General features: G+C 38.7%; 1 protein-coding gene across 1 annotated transcript; it reads left to right on the forward strand.

The window, feature by feature from the left end:
* Positions 1 to 15,442: 15,442 nt before the first annotated feature.
* On the forward strand, positions 15,443 to 16,183 carry LOC137809017 (uncharacterized). The gene has a single exon (XM_068610158.1). It carries the CDS (start codon positions 15,443 to 15,445, stop codon positions 16,181 to 16,183), a length of 741 nt encoding a protein of 246 aa, XP_068466259.1.
* Positions 16,184 to 16,988: the final 805 nt, after the last annotated feature.

Consider the following 16,988-nt stretch of genomic DNA (forward strand, 5'->3'; position numbering starts at 1 on the left):
TTGTGTGTGAGATTATATAATAGGTGATTTGATAACTTCATCAAATTCTCGTTAAGATACACTATAAATGACTCTGATCTGCATTAAGAAGTGAATCTTAAACTTAACTCAAACTTATAAAACAACTTATTTTACACTCACTTATAAACTATGAAATATTTTTATTTCTAATTAATGTAGGATTTCAACACACTCACTTACATCACGTCGAAACTATCAATTCATAAATAAAACTATATATTTATACATATTCAATAACGATCCGATAATCAACTTATTCTTCCATGACAATGGAGTTTGAACATATATTTAACATGAACTCTTATTATACAGGTTATTAAATTTCCATTACAGAACATTGCTTAAAACACCCAATTTATCCAAATTTTGTCTAGTTAAATCACAGTGACCAATTGACCATTGGTTCAAAAGTCAAATGCTTAAACTTTGAACCTATTTGTTGACTAGGCTTATCCGACAAGCATGTACTTCCAAGTCCCATCATCATGACCCTCAGCAGAGCAGCACTCATTTCCCGTACCGTATCTAATTCAGAAATTTCATTTTTTTCATGTGCTGCAATACTGAAACTCATTGATGGATTCCATATATGGGGAACTTGGTGACAGTGCCATTTCTGTCGTCATTTTGACATCAAAATCTTCACAATAGTCATAATACTGAATATGAAAGAGAAAATTTACCTCTTTCTAAACATTAACTTTGTCTTACAAACGGTAGATTTCACTATCTTATACTTTTTGTTAACAAAGAATGATGCAGTTGTATAATTTTATGGTCCTTGTTTAATTAAACCAGTGCAAGAGAGGCTTGCATTTGGATGAGTTACACTAATGATGAAAAATTAAAGAGACTGAGTTGCATATAAATAAGAATGATAGAATAAATTAAAGTTTAGCTGACAGTTTTCAAAATAAATATTTAACAAAGGGTGAGATTTCTATGAAAAGAAGAGATATGGTGGTGGTTTTATTTAGTTTGTGAAGAAACACATTAAAAGTCACCCATTATCTACAACCATCTGATTTCAACAGAGTTTCTTACTCCTATTCAGTTACTGATAAAGAAGATGACAGAACTAAAGAGTGAATTATTATGTTCGGGTATTAAAGCAAAAGCTGAGAGACATGAAGCAGAGAGAAAGGGAAAGCACAAATTTTATAAACCAACATGTATCATAAATAAGAATATGAGTTTATTCATGTCCTTTCTCTTCTTTCTAAGGGTTTTGTTCTTTAATTAGCTATACCACTGTGTCAATCTATTCAAGCAATTAATTCAAACCAACTAACAATCTCAAAAGGGTTTTACCTCAAGGACAATCATTAAAGAATTGGATAGAAAAATTATAAACTATTTAAATCAGAAAAATATATGTTGAAAAATATAAAATTAATTAATTGAATTTTTCTGTAAATTAAAATTATATTTTACAAGTTAGTCTATGAACTTAGTGAGAGATGCAATAAATGATGCTTTAAAAAATTAAGATGTACGTGTTTATGTTAGTTTATGAAAGGAGTTTAACAAACTTTAATTTCTTAATTAGTTGTGCTTTTCTATAAGTACTTGCTAAAAGTTTAATTAAAATGGATGTTGGTTGCATTAAATATTATGCTTTTTTAATAGAAAGAATTATATCCCACTTCACATGAAGGGGAGTTATGATCTTAGTACAATGAAATATAATATTAAAGCTTAGCTCAAATTTAGGGAACATGACAAAGAATTAGTCTCCTTTAATAATAATATGTAACTGAATGATAATATTTGTACATATATTATTATTATATTTTTTTTTTTACATTTTTACATATACGAAGTAGACTTTAAGTATAAGTCAACCCCATACAACCAGTTATGAGGTGAGGTTTTTACCCACTTATATACAATGAATTGTTCTTATCTCTAGTCGATGAGGTTTCATCTCTAGTTGATATGATTGAAGATCCCACATCGACTAGAAATGAGAATATTGCAGAAATACCACATATACTTTATTCGGAGTCTGGTACAAAATCCCTGTTGACACATTTAATTGTGGTAAAGGGTGTTTTACTCTTTCACATTGAGCATTTGAATTTGCAAGAAAAGAGAGGAGAATTACATGTAAAATATTTGGCAAGTTGTGCAGAAAATTGAAAAAGGGTATTGTTGAAGACTAAAGCATGGTCTCTGATCTCCCAAAACATGAAATTTGATGCTGTCACATTTCCCCTTACATATATATATATTCGTGTATTTTAATATAGTCTCACATCACTTAGAGTCGAAATCAATGACAGTTTATATACTCTCTCCTCCCTCAATCTACCGAGGTTCCTTTTGGACAAAACTGTGATGGAGTATTGACCTCCAAAACAGACAATACCTCGAATGTGGTGATTGACCCTGGTGATGTTATCTCTCAGACCTGAGGTTGGATATATATATTACTTTTATTTTTCTTGTGTTATCTCCTTTCTCCTTCCACATTCCACATCTGTGTTTTGTGTCTTCTTCTTAACATATTTTTTAACAACTTTACATATACCTATATTTTTAATTTCAGAGGACGGTTTATACAGTAGAAAAACAGAGACTATAAGAAATAATAATGGTTGGTGTGTTGGTTTATGGGGGTGAAATTTAGGTGAGAAATTAAAAAAAAAAGATTGGTGACAATGGGAAGTGACATAGTTGAAAGAAGCATATCCTTGGCCACAAATGCAAACAAGTAAAATCTATAAAGTAACCTTTTCCCGTTCCATGAATTGCAAAGTGTGCCATTTTCACGAGCCTTTGTCACTGTCCTTCACCATCATGCATTTCTTCTTGCAAACACCAAAGATGGATCACGAAAAGGTTAGGACCAATTACAAAACAAAATCATTAGCGGCTAAACGCGTTAAATTTTATAATAAACATGCTCTGTCACCAATCATTCACCGCCACGTCACCATACTGTCCTTCCCCTCCCTCACCTGTGATTCTCATTCTGTCTTCTTCTCCCAACCTCTCACACTAACTCACAAACGTCTTATTTTAGCCTTCTATTACTTTTAGAATTTCCATATTTTTCATTTTTTAAATTAATATTTTAATATTGCATGCTCCTGTTTGTGTTTTTTTTATTATTATCATTCTTATCACAGACCCATTCTCTTTATTATTTTCTCACTTTTGGTTGAGCAACAGTGATAGTCTATTATAGAAATGAATGATACCGTAAAATCAAAAATCAAAGTTTGAAACTTACATTTTAATGAAGTACATTAACTCATGTCAGTGAGTATTGGATTTTGATAAACTAGGACTTATTAACGGATAGAATTAATTTGTGCTAGAGAGAATAATCAAGATAAAATCACCTATTAATAATGAGTAGTATATATAATGTATATTAGCATGATGATTAGCATATTCTGTAATATCTATTTTGTTTATAATTAGGAACGTAATTATAGGATGCTAGGTTATTTAACCACTTGGTTAAGTTCGTGTCCAGTGGGTATCTTCTTAGGGTTCTCACCTTTAAATTGCTAAAATCCAAAATCTAAATAAAAGTGAGACCTTTAAAATGTGCAATCTAAAATCAACTCACATTAGTCGAACTCTTCGGGAAGAGTTAGAAAGAACCACTGCAGTGGTGACCAAGCAAAAGAATGAAATGGTCGAGTCTGCTAGTTCGTTGAAGGCAACATTAAAGGTGATGGAAGCTCTTAAGGAAAAAATACACCAAGACAATGTTGCGGCCGGGAAGACCCAACAAGCTTTAAAAGGCGAGTTGGCGGCGATTGAGGCTGAGAAGGCTGAGCTTGCCAAGGGGAAAGCCGAAACCGAAGAAAGAGATAATGCACTTTCGAACAGGGTGGAGAAGTGTCATACTTTTATGTTGCGCATAAGTGAAGACTGCTTTCACCAAGGGCTGCGACAAGCGGTTTTTTTTATCATGGAATACCTGCTGAAGATCCTCAATATGACTTAGACCAAGATGTGGTTGACGACAAGTTGGTACCAATCGGTGGGAATGTCGATACCCCTATGGAGGATGCAAGTGGGGAAAATATTGTAACCCTTCTAGCTGAATCGGAGCTGTCGTTTGAGGAAATATTGGAACCACTTTAAGTGGTTTTATTCTGGACCCGGGATGTGGGCTTTGAACAAATTAAATTTCTTCACTCTTATGTTTTTAATATTTTAACTGGCAGAACATAGAGTATTTAAATTTGAAATATAAATTTTTGTTTGGATGCCTTCTATTTTAATTATACTTAAGTGTCAAACCGAGCAAAGGTAATAAAGGCTTGTCGAGCTGCTTAGGATGCTATTTATTTTATTTTGATCGCACTAAGCAGTGTTCATATGTTTGTTCTGATTACTCTTAGAAATGCACTGATTCCAATCATTATGAATGATAAATATTGGTCGCATACGACGATAAGTTTTTCAGAATTATTTTTGAAAACCTGAAATACCAAAAAGATATGGGTCGAGGCCGAGTATCGATAAGTACGTTTAGAGTTAAAACTCTTATGCGGACCGTGTAAACGATGTTCGTCCCGATCGAGAAATGAATTTCGGTAATTGCTCTGGTCGTTTTAAACGATAGATATCGTGTTCTGAGTTATCCTTGATAACTTGATTTTACATGAGTAAATACACAGGTCGAGTCTATGGTCTCAATGGATTCGATGGGGTTTATTCTGACCGTACGAGGGGTAGGTTTAATTGTAGTAATAATATGTTTTAATAATAAATCTAGGATATGAATTTTAAAGTGCCTCGTTAAAACCTTCTCGTCCAAAAAATCCTCCTTAAGGATAAAACGAAAGAGCGAGGAAAGAATATATTGTTTTTATTAAATTTTATCAACTATAATAAAATTTGAGATCATTCCACGTTCTTGGTACATTTCTTCCTGATAAAAATTCTAAATGATAAGCACCTCCTTTCGTTGTGTCTACAATGTGAAATGGTCCTTCCCAGTGGCTCGAGAACTTGTTGTTGTCCTTCCTAGCGTTGTTGTGCATTCGCCAAACTAAGTCTCCCTTTTGGAAGTTTCTTGACTTCACTTTTGAATTATATCTTTTCACCGCACGTATCTTGCACGCTTCTTCTCTTATTCTGCTCTTGTCTCTGAGTTCGTTGATAAGGTCTAGGTCGATCAACAAACTTTCTTTATTCAAATCCAAATCCAGAGTTTGTTGCCATAGGGAGGGTTCTCCCACTTCAACTGGAATCATTGCTTCGGTCTCAAAGGTTAAACTATATGGGATTTCTTGTGTGGTGGATTGGGGTGTGCATCGATAAGCCCATAAGACCTCGAGAAGTTCCTCGATCCACTTACTTTTGGTCGGACCTAGTCTCTTCTTTAACTCATTAAGAATTACTTTATTGGCGGCCTCAGCTTGGTCGTTGGTTTGCGGGTGCTCTACTAAGCTCGTGATGTGTTTGATCCTGAGCTTTTTGTAAAATTCAGTGAGTCCTCGGTCGGTGAATTGTCGACTGTTGTCTGTGATGATGATGTGCGGTATTCCAAATCGACATATAATGTTCTTCCAAACAAAATTTTGGACATTCCGTGCAGTGATGGCTACCAAGGGTTCAACCTCTATCCATTTAGTGAAATAATCTACACCGACAAGTAGGATCTTGCATTGCCCTTTACTTGGGGTAAAAGGTCCGATGATGTTCATCCCCCACTTTACAAACAACCATGGGGAGAGAATGTAATGAAGGTTCTCAGGTTTTTAGTGAGATAAGTTATTGTACTCCTGGCATTTAATATATTTCCACATGAACTCTGTGCAATCACCCTGGACGGTCGGCCAGTAATAACCGACCCGAAGTACTTTAGTTGCCATTGTTCGGGCTCCTGAATGAGTATCGCATACCCCCTCATGTATCTCCCGCATTACATAGGTGACCTGTTCGGGGGTGATACATTTTAAGAGGGGTTGAGTGTAACCTTTTCTAGAGACGCCTCGCAATTCCCATTATATAAAAATTGCTTAATGGGTTTCATCTAGGTGGGTTCTATATTGATCGTCATGCATTCTTCTGAGCTAGTGTTGGGATTGCTTAAGGTCACATAAGTAACTGACCGATGAAGTCCTTTCTTCTTGGCTGTTGCGAGGCAGGAAAACATATCAACTCGGATATTTTGTTCTCAACGGATATGTAGGATTTCCACCTCGGTAAATTTCACGATTAAACCATGCACAGAATGATAGTATTGTTGCAATAAACCATGCATAGAATGATAAACTCAAATTTTCTACATCTCCAAGCCTCAGTCATGGTTTGAGTGTAGAATCTAGCTAGGTGTTTGAACCTAGTAGCATACTCAGTGACTGAAAGATTTCCTTGTTCCAGCTGCATGAATTCAATTTCTTTTGCATACATGACACTATCAGGAAAATACTCCTCCAGGAATCTTACTTTGAAGTTCTCCCAAGTGGCATCTTCTCCTTTGTCTTCCATCATTTGCTTCATGCCTATCCACCAGAATTCAACTTCTTCAGTTAGTACATAAATGGCATAGGATAACTTTCTCTCTTCAGGGATTGAGTAGCTTCAAAGATTCTTTCTATGTCTCTCACCCACTGGTCTGCTCCATCTGGATTTACCTTGCCATTAAATCCAGACTAAAAGTATGGGGTTGTTGATGAAGCTGAGATGCTTCTGCTGCTAATCTAGCTGTTTCTAATTGATGAAGGGCGACCTGATGTTGTTGTGCCATATTAGCACTTTGTTGTTGCAAGGCTGTTGTCATCATCTCTATTGCCCAAGCTAAGTTGGGCATATCTACTGGTGGAGGAGGAGTAGGTGGTCTACGTGCCATCTACTAAACACATAAAGAATTGGATTAGAAATTACTAAAAATTTCCAACTACATATTTAAGACAAATTAACTTAAAATAAATAATCACACAAAATAGATACAAAATCAATCAAGACTTATCTCTAAAATGTATTCTAGCTACTTAGAATTAAGATAGAAAATAATCTTGATCTAGTCATGAGTGTGCACCCTCACTACTCTATCAAGATTTTTTTCATTCTTAATACTTTCATATTTATTTGTAACAATTAACTTGACTCGAAAACAAACAAGATTTCAAGAAAAACAACTTTGTCAAACATCTTATTAGAAACTTTTAACTAAGTCTTGAGTCTAGACTTAAACAAAAATCTACACGCAGGAGAAACAAAATAAACCCAATACCCTCAGGTTATCATAAGGATGAACCGCTCTGATACCATTAAATGTAACACCCCATAATTTACATATAACTATTACAATAAAAGTTCTCCCAGTTTCTATACAAACTTGGAGTTTTTCAAAACATTCCTAATACATTATTAGGATTTATAGAAATACAAATATTTACATATCCACAACTCAAAATAAAACTCTGAAACCTCTAAGGCTCTCCTGCACCTGTATGGTTATCTGCTCGTGCACATAGTACAGTCATCGCAGTTCAAACACATCAAGAAAAGCAAGGGTAAGCTACTGAAAAAAGAATTTTATAATATACACACTTAAATCCAAGAGAAAACCAAATTACATGATCAATTTATCAAATTATTCAATTTTCTTCAAATCTCAACAATAAAACAATCATATAGATCTCATATGGATCTACACATCCAGAATATTCAACAAACAACGTCTTCCGGAAGACCCGTATTAAGTAAGTCCTACCAAAGACTAACACCTGATCCAAAGATTACCAGCGAATCCAACAGAAAGGATCAGGGTAAGTTCAATACAACCCAAGTCGTGCATCTCATATGTCACGGTGTGCATGAACTCCTCCATCAGCTTCTCACCACCTGATATCTTAGTCTACGTGACTTAGATCATCAGTGAAGCTCGGAGATCTCTGTTACCACATAGGCATCAATACTTAATACATCGCAAACATCAATCCATACATTATCCCGACATCAATACTTAATACACAACGAACATCAGTCCATACATTATCCCAAATGTATGACATCAATTTCATACAATTTACATCATTCGTATATAATACATATCATTCAATCACATAACATTTAAAAATTCATATCATTCCAGAAATTTTCCAACGTCAAAAACAATATTTAACTCTCAAACTATCAAAATATAATATTTATAAAGTTTAAATAATATATAAAAAAACACACAATATATAAACAAATAACACCCCTGCAAGAGAAATTCAATATTGGGACCACGTCCCTTTCGCATTCAGATCTTCTATCCTAGGGTGCTATTAAAAATTAAATTTAGCTTCCCTTACCTTAATTGCTTGCTTTCCAAGCAACTTCTAGAATTTTATTTCCCACAGTCTAGATAAGCTTCAAGATTTACGGGCCTAATGCAAGTTATCCAAACAGAACAAAAATTCAGTATATAATAGGATAAGTTGAGAGAATTAAACTTCTCAACTGACCCCATAAAGATTGATGACTAAATCCTAAGGAAAAACAGAGAATAAAAGATATTTAGAGTAAAAATGAACTTACTCTGTTTGAAAATCTGATCGGATAGAGAAGAGAAGTTGGTAGAGAGAGAAAGTGATTTGAAAGAAAGAAGAAGAAAGTGACCATGTGGGCACGCTGTTTCTGCTTTTGTTTTTTTAAAGTGTCGTTACAAAACTCCTAGACTATATAAATCTTTTAGGTCTTAACAAATATCTTTTATATTCTATATTTCTTAATCAAGTACTACGAAAACATTTTCTGAGTATTTATTAAACAACTAGAAATTTAAGATTTCACAGATCTTGATAATGTATATTTTATTTTTTATTTACAGTTGATCTATAATTGATTTTAGATATTTATTTAATACTAAAATATCCTAAAATGGTTTATTCCTATTTTTTTTTACTCTTGAAAGTCTTTATAGAGTTTTATTCCTATTTATTTGTATCATTGCAAAGGTTATTGTTGGAGATCCCACATCGACTAGAGATGAGAGCCTTTAATAGTATATAAGTGGGTGCAAACCTCACCCCTATGAGCCGGTTTTATGGGGTTGAGTTAGGCTAAAAGTCCACTTCGTAACATGGTATCAGAGCCATTTCGAGCCTATCCTAGCGAGTGTTTGTGTTGGGCCTATCTTTCATAGTATATAAGCGGTTGATTTAGACTTAAAGTTCACTTTGTAATAGTTATATCTGACATAGATAGTTAAGGTTACTCATGAAGACACAAGACTCAACAAGAAAATCTTCAATTTATAAAAATATTTAGAGAATAAATATTTTCATCATTATTTTGTCGATAACTAGCGAAACATTTATGTAAGATGTATTTTCTCGCTATTTCATCACATCTTAACAAGAAATATTGTGGTCGTTATTTCAACACTAAACAACAATCATTTATTGGAATCATTATATATACTGAGTGAATCCCTCCCAAAAATAAATTTATATTTAACTATGAAATTTAGTTGTTCATTGAGTCCTCCCAAATGCCCTTCAACTTTTTTATTATTTAATCAAATTAAAGTTTGTATAGAGTGAGAAATTTATCATTGAAATAGGTGATCAAATTATTGTCTTACAATTCTTTCACAAATCCTTCACAATTTAATTACTAGAGTATTATTACTTCACAATGTTATAAAAAACCATATATATATATATAATTCAATAATATATAAACTTTAAATTTATAAGATACATTTTAAAAATTTAAAATAAAGACCTTAATTTAAAATATTTCAAAATAATGAGAATTAAATATTAATAATTATAACTAAAATTAAAATTGCACGTGACATATACGTACATCAAAAGCTAAAACAAAATAAGTCAGACTTTTTGAATTATGATCTCGTAACAAAAAAACTAAGAATTATATAAATCAATTCTCATCAATTATAAAAAATATGCAAATATTATTGAAATACTTATTATCTAAGGTTATTTTGCTGAGTTTTTAAAATAAATTTTTGAACCTTTAGAAAACTTATTTGTAATGTAAAGTTACACTTCCAAAATTTTAGAGAATTTAGTTATAAAATATATTAAAACTATGTAGTTTTTAATTATTTATTTATAAATAGATTTAATTATATTTATTTATTGAAGTTTGAAAAATCTAGAGTAATTTATTGATGTTCTAGAATAAATCTTTGAAATTTAACGAAGGTTAAAAAAAATTATATTATTTTGCGGAACTTTAGAATAAACCTTTGAAAGTTAACAAAAGTTAAAAAAACCTATGTTATTTTGCTGAAGTTTTAAAATAAACCTTTGAAATTTAATGAAGGTTAAAAAAACCTCCACTATTTTACTTAGGTTTTAAAATAAACCTTTGAAATTTAAAGAAGGTTAAAAAAACTCTGTTATCTTACTTAGGTTTAAGAATAACCATTGGAACTTAAGGAAGGTTAAAAAAAACTTCCATTAATTAAATCAATTTCTAGGGTTATATTAACTTTCACTAAATAACCTCCGTTAAAACATTTTTTTTCTGATTTAACAATCTTGGTTTAGAATAAACTTATTTTTTAGTGGTGACAATAAATAAATAATTATATATATATTATATTACAATAAAAAAAAAATGAATGCAACGGTAAATGGATATTTAAGTAATGTTATTGTTGAGTTAAAAAAAATCAAGTTTTTAAGTGTGCTAGTTATAATTTACTTTCTGATCATATATATATACTGGGATGATTGACCGATCATTGTGACTCGGTCAACCCAGATGACCAGACCCCAATTTAAACGACAAGGTCGACCACGTGGCACACGTGGCCGACCGACACTAGACGCTCAAGTCAAAGGTTGACCTAATTAGCAAGACTAACCCACGGTTAAGGGATGACCTAATCCAACCCTAATCACAAACCAACTCCTTAATTCGACCCAATAACAAGGGCCCTCAAGGTAATATAAATATCACGCATTCCAAGGAAAAGGTACGTCATTATCTACAGTATTCTGACAACCGAATACAACACCCTATTGACTTGAGCGTTGGAGTGCCATCTGCAGGTACCCCACCTGTCTGAGGAGTCGTTCGGTGAGGAAGACCGAAGAAGAAGCGTTGAACACACGAGGATCGACCGAATAACATCTGGAGTCAATAGTTCTCCCAGTCCCCAAACTAGTTCGAGAACAATTGGCGCCCACCGTGGGGTCGAGGAGAGCAACAAGGAATCACAGCAGTAGATGGTATCAACCCGTAGTATGGCAAGCATGCCCGAGGCAGATCAGGCGGCGATGATGTTAGCTCTTCAAAAGGAGTTGGCAGAGATGAAGAAAGCCCATGAAGAGGCCGCTAAGAGGAACGAGGAGGAAATAAAAAACCTCCAGGAAGAGAATCGACGAATGAAAAGGCTGGTCAAGGGGGTGTCATCCCTCGCTATGACCAACCAGGCCGGGAAGTCTTATGCCACGGGTGTCGGCCTCTAAGCCGAGAAGGAGATGAAGAATGACTTCACCCTAGAGATGGATGGGGAATCTCACCCCAACAAAACGACTAACACTACCGGCACGATGGGCCCTAAGCGACGCCATCCTTTCACCGACCTCATCGTGGATACCCCCCTGCCGGACAAGTGGAAAGGTTTTAACAGGGATTGGTATGATGGGACGACCGACCCCAACGAACATGTGGATGTGTATACGACCCACCCGTCTGAAGAGTCGTTCGACGAGGAAGACCGAAGAAGGAACGTTGAACACACGAAGACCGATTGAATAGCACATGGAGTCAATAGTTCTCCCAGTTCCCAAATTAGTTCGAGAACAATATATATGAAAAGTGAAACAAACATACTGAATGAGTCATTATTTAAAAAAAAAAAATCATCTATCAATACGTGTTAATTTGGATTGGTACACATACCTCCATTAAAAAAAAGCGTATTAAACAATTGTGCACATAAAATTCATTTAATCATTGACTTACAAATACTACATTTTATGGATAAGTTCTATTTAATTTTAATTGATAGTTGATCTTTCAACAATAAAAGTTAAAAACAAATATTTTAAAATAAAGTTTGCTACAGAAAACATTGAGCTTGGAGAATCAACATTGAAAAATGACTACATTCTATCAATTTTAACTGTGTTGTCCATTAATACATGATCCTGCCTGTTGACCAGAACGCTGGAGCTTTGCCTCGTCAAACTTGGATCGACGTATGCGCCGCGTCAACCTTCGTCCTTCACCGCGATCCACCTCAAGAACCTGCAAAAGAACAGAACGGCGCCGCTGCGGCCGATCGCACTCCAACGCCCAAGTCAGTGACTGAACCACCAAATACTAAGAGTAACACTCAAGAACTCTCTCAAGGAACCGTGAACCAGTTCTCTCTCAGTATACTCAAGAACTCGCAACGTAAAGAACACAATCTGAACGCGCGTACCTCAGAAGTTCGTTGGGAAACTCTTATATACCTGGGCACTTTCTCTCTCCTGGCAGTTACACATTTGGACACGTGGCTCGCATCCAGCTGTACACGTGCCATCATCTGGAGCATCCTTGACTTGGGCGCTACTTCTGACTCTCTTATGCATGATACTACTCAGTGCATAGTTGTCTTGGAGCGCAATCTCTTCTGGATTGGCGAGTTAGGGTGCCTTCGTACACACCTTCCCTGTGGTCTCGCCGGCCGCCTTCATGATCTGCACCACCTGTTTCTCCGTGTATGCTCAAGCAAGCTGTCCCCCGACCTCGTCCTTTGGCTAGCTGGGAAATGTCTACCTGCCTTCATCTTCGGCAATGTGCTTGTCTCGGCGATCTCTAGTCACTTGGTCGCCAGGGTTTACATCTGGCGACTTCATCTTCAACCCGGTGACCGCTGGTTTTGGTGTGCTGGAGATCGGAGCACGCCAACTTAATAACTGGCGACTACACGAGCCCCCCGACTTCCTTCCCTTCTGCCAACCAGGCATCCCATCAACACGCCTATGCAGTAGCTTGATGCCACGTCATCATTTCCGACTACCAGGGCGGTACACAAGCCCCCCAGTCTTAAGCGAAGACTTGTTCAGCGAAAAGACTAAAGGAGTCACGTCAATACCGATCTACGTGGCGCTGGCGCAGAATTCCAAGCGGTTGTACTTTCTGCTTTCCTGACGCTCCACCAAACACTCCTCCAATCGCTCGACACGTGGCTTCATCAACGGTTACCTTTAATTGCCGTTTGCGCTTCCCAAACCCATTCGAAAAACCCTTAAACCCATTTCGCTTATACTGTTCCATCACTTCTTCGTTTCCTCAAACGCTTCAAGTTTCTTCTGCAAAAGCTCACGACGCTTTTCAACTTCCTGAATCCTCGACTTTCTTCATCGTTCTTCCGATCATAAAAAGGTACCCCTTTTACTTCTTCTGCTGATTTTTCCTGCATTTTAACCGATTCGCATCATCCATTAACTGTCTGATGCATACGCTGTGGGCTGTTTCTTCTATTTCTCCTTTCTCGTAACTTAGGGTTTCGTCTTCGTTACAACGAACCTTCGTTCGTTCGTTTTTCACCTTTCTTTCACGATCGAGTCAGCCTCTGCGAACCCTGATCACCTTTTCTTTTCTTCTTCCTTTGCAGTTTCCGCGATGGCTCGCTCAAAGATCACCCCAAATCCTCCTCCCTCGTCACGAAACCCTTCATCTCAAGCACACAACCCACTGCGAGCACCTGGTGCTTCTTCTTCCCAGGCTGAGAGGCCTGCACCCTCCCGCCCTAACCTGGCTCATGCTACTCCACCTGTCGCCGGAGGAGCCTCCGTTCCTTCCCCAGACTTCAAAAAATTATACCCATGGGCCACCCCGACCTTGTTGAAGGAAACCTCCTCAGTAAACTCTGCTGGGGCAGTTCTTCGATTGAAGAAAGGGGACGAGCCTCACCTGTCGTTCCACAAGGAGCATGACGACAAGATGATGGTGCTACCTTGCCCCCCCGGCATGCCAGTGTGCGCCGACGACAAAGGGAACAACGGCGGGTTGTTCTGCTTCGTATACACCACCCTGTTCAAGAAGGTGAAACTTAGGTTTCCCTTCACTCGTTTTGAAAGGAAGCTACTTACCGAGCTCGACATCGCCGCCGCCCAGCTCTATCCCAACAGCTGGGCATTCATGCGGGCTAGATCATGTGCGACCACCTGGGGCTGCCAGCGTCAGTGGACGTTTTTCTTTTCCTTTTCGAAGCCAAACACCCGGGAGATCACCTGTGGGTGAGTCTGAACGGGATTGCTGGGAGGTCGATCCTCTCTATCTTCCAGCAATCCTACAAAGATTGGAAAGGCAAGTTTGTCCAGGTGCGCCCAAACGACAAGGACGCCTCGCTGCTCGACGGCTTCCCCTTGTATTGGGTAAACAAGGGGAATAAAGAGTCCAAGGGAAGCTTCAGGAGGCCAAGGAGTCCTGACAGCATGGGTGCTTTGGACAAGGATTTGTGCTTCTTCTGGAAAAGCGTGGCAGACGCCAATATTACTTTCCTCACCACTACGCTCATCTCCTTCGAGTTCTTCGAAGATCAACTTGAAGTCCGCATAGGTTAGAACTCACCTCAACGTCTAAGTCATTAAGTTGACATTACCTCTGCTAACTGTTTCTGGGCGTCTTGTCTGTTGTGCACAAGACTTTGGTTTTATTTTCTGCACCACTTATCTGCTTTTGCTGCATACTGACTTATGCGTTTATCTTTCTCTCTGAGCTAACCCATGTATCTTTGCATTATGCAGATCGTATGTTGGGCCAGGGAAAGCTAGCTGAACTGCGGGCGCTCGCCCGGGCCCACGGGTTGGCGTCGGGTTCCCAGACCGTGCCAAACTCAGTGGTGGAGATCGCCGCTGCACAGGGCAGATCGCCACCCAAAGGCCCAACCCCTTCCGAGGCCCAGCCCGCCAATCAGCGCAAAAAGCTTATCCTCAGGAAACCAAAGAGGAAAACCCCTCAAGTGGTTCATGAGGAAGAAGAAGAAGACGATGAGGCGACTGAAGATGGCCTCATCACCAAGAGGAAGAAGGTGGCGCCTTCTTCACCATTTGCTCCACCTCCTCCTCCAACATCAACACCACCTTCCACCCCAGCTCCACCTCCAACACTGCTTCCTCCACCAGCTCCCACCTCGCCAGTCCAAGCGGTTCCTCTGGCGTCTGCACTTCCTGTGGTTGAGGCCGCCGAGCCCAACTTCATGGAGAACCCCCCGAGCGCCTCCACGCCCTATGTATCAGTTGGAGGGGGTCCTCCTTCAAACGCCTCAACCGCAAATGATGAGGGTGCTCACAACTCTCCAATCCTCATTACTGAATCCCCGACGTCGCCACCACGCCAAGAAGCACTCATTGAACAACCAACTCAAGAAGGTGGCGGCGAGAACCAACAACAAGCCCCTCCGGTGCCTCCACAAGCAAACCTCTCTCTTGAGGTCAAAAGGGTGTGGGAGCCCTTCTCAGCAAAACTGAAGATGATGGCGGAGGATTTCCCCTCCATCATCTCCAAAGCTGTGGAGAGTTCCACCAAGAAGCTCCAGGATGACATCTTCACACTCCGAGCGGAGAATCGCACCATAAGGATTGAGGCGGAGAGGTTATCCTGCAATCTAACGCTCGTCGATATCGATCACTCCCAAGTGGAAGATGCTATGAGCACTGAGCTCCGGGTGGCACGCAAGGAGGCCACCGATCTACGCCATAAGGTGCAGCTCTTGGCTCAAGAGAAGATTGAGCTAGAGAGCAAGCTCGTACCCTATCGCGTCAAAGTGGCTGACCTGGAGGCGTTGATCAAAGCAGACGCCGCCAAGGTAAAGAACCTCGAGAAAAGGTCAGCCGATCGGGAGGTCTTCTTGGGGAAGGTGGAGAAGGAGAGAGACGACACCATGGCCAAGCTCGCTGAAGCCAACGAAGAAAACGGGAAGATCACCACACAGCTGGCCCAGGCGCAGGCGGAATCCAAGAAGGTTGCTGAAGACCTTCTTCAAGCTCGGGAGACAATTGAAGAACTCAAGAAACAAGCTGAAGAGCTGAAGCAGCAGAACGAGGGGCTAAAGAAACAGATTGAAGAACTTGAGCTAAGCTCCGCCCAAATTCTCGCTGCTGGATTCGAGGCCGCCCGGGAACAGTTCGCCTGCCTGTACCCCGACTTGGATCTTTCCATGGTGTCTCTCAACAATGAGGTGGTGGACGGGAAGGTTGTTCCTTCTGAAGATTGATTGCTTCCCTCCATCCACGATTCTTATGCTTTCTCCTTACACATAATTGTAATAGACTTTCCCTTTTTCTGTATATGTACCTTGAACTGATCGCACTTTATTATAAAGTCTTTGCGCTTCTTCTTGTAACTTCTTTGTCTGCTTTATCTCTCCTTGCATAATTTACTTCAAAGAAATTAACTTAGTAACTTCGTAAGCGCAATTGTATACTTAACTGCTTCGAACCACCGACTTCCGAATTAAAACACTCTAACAACTTGTAGCCTCAAGGTAATGAACCTTAGCGTGAAATCGCTCTTCAAATAACGAACTTCAACTCAACTAATGGCTTAAGACACCGCTCATCTGATCTGCCTTATCAAAACGGGTCTTGACTTTCTCGCCATTGCTTGAACTTTTCCTGGTCGCCAAAGACTCTTGGCGATATCAGCTTCTTCCTGCCTTCACAACTTGGCCATTGTTCCTTTATCTGGGGGTAGAGGCGCCTTTCGGATCCTTCTTTACCTTCCTGAGCTTCAGAACAAAAGACCGGGTGGCTAGGCGTTCTCTTCGAACCTGCCTTAGCCACCCTCCAAACTTCTTCCACCCTTTACACCATACCTGAACTCGTTCGAGACGAGAAGGATTTTATCTTGCCTGAACTCGCTCATTGGCGAGAAGGTCTTTAACTCGCCTGAACTCGCTCATCAGCGAGAAGGTCTTTAACTCGCCTGAACTCGCTCATCGGCGAGAAGGTCTTTACCTCGTGCCTCTACATTGCCCCAGGGGTTACATCTCCTCTCCCCCAAAAACACTGAGGACTTTT

This window comes from Phaseolus vulgaris, chromosome 2, assembly GCF_000499845.2.
Source record: "Phaseolus vulgaris cultivar G19833 chromosome 2, P. vulgaris v2.0, whole genome shotgun sequence".
NCBI lineage: Eukaryota > Viridiplantae > Streptophyta > Magnoliopsida > Fabales > Fabaceae > Phaseolus > Phaseolus vulgaris.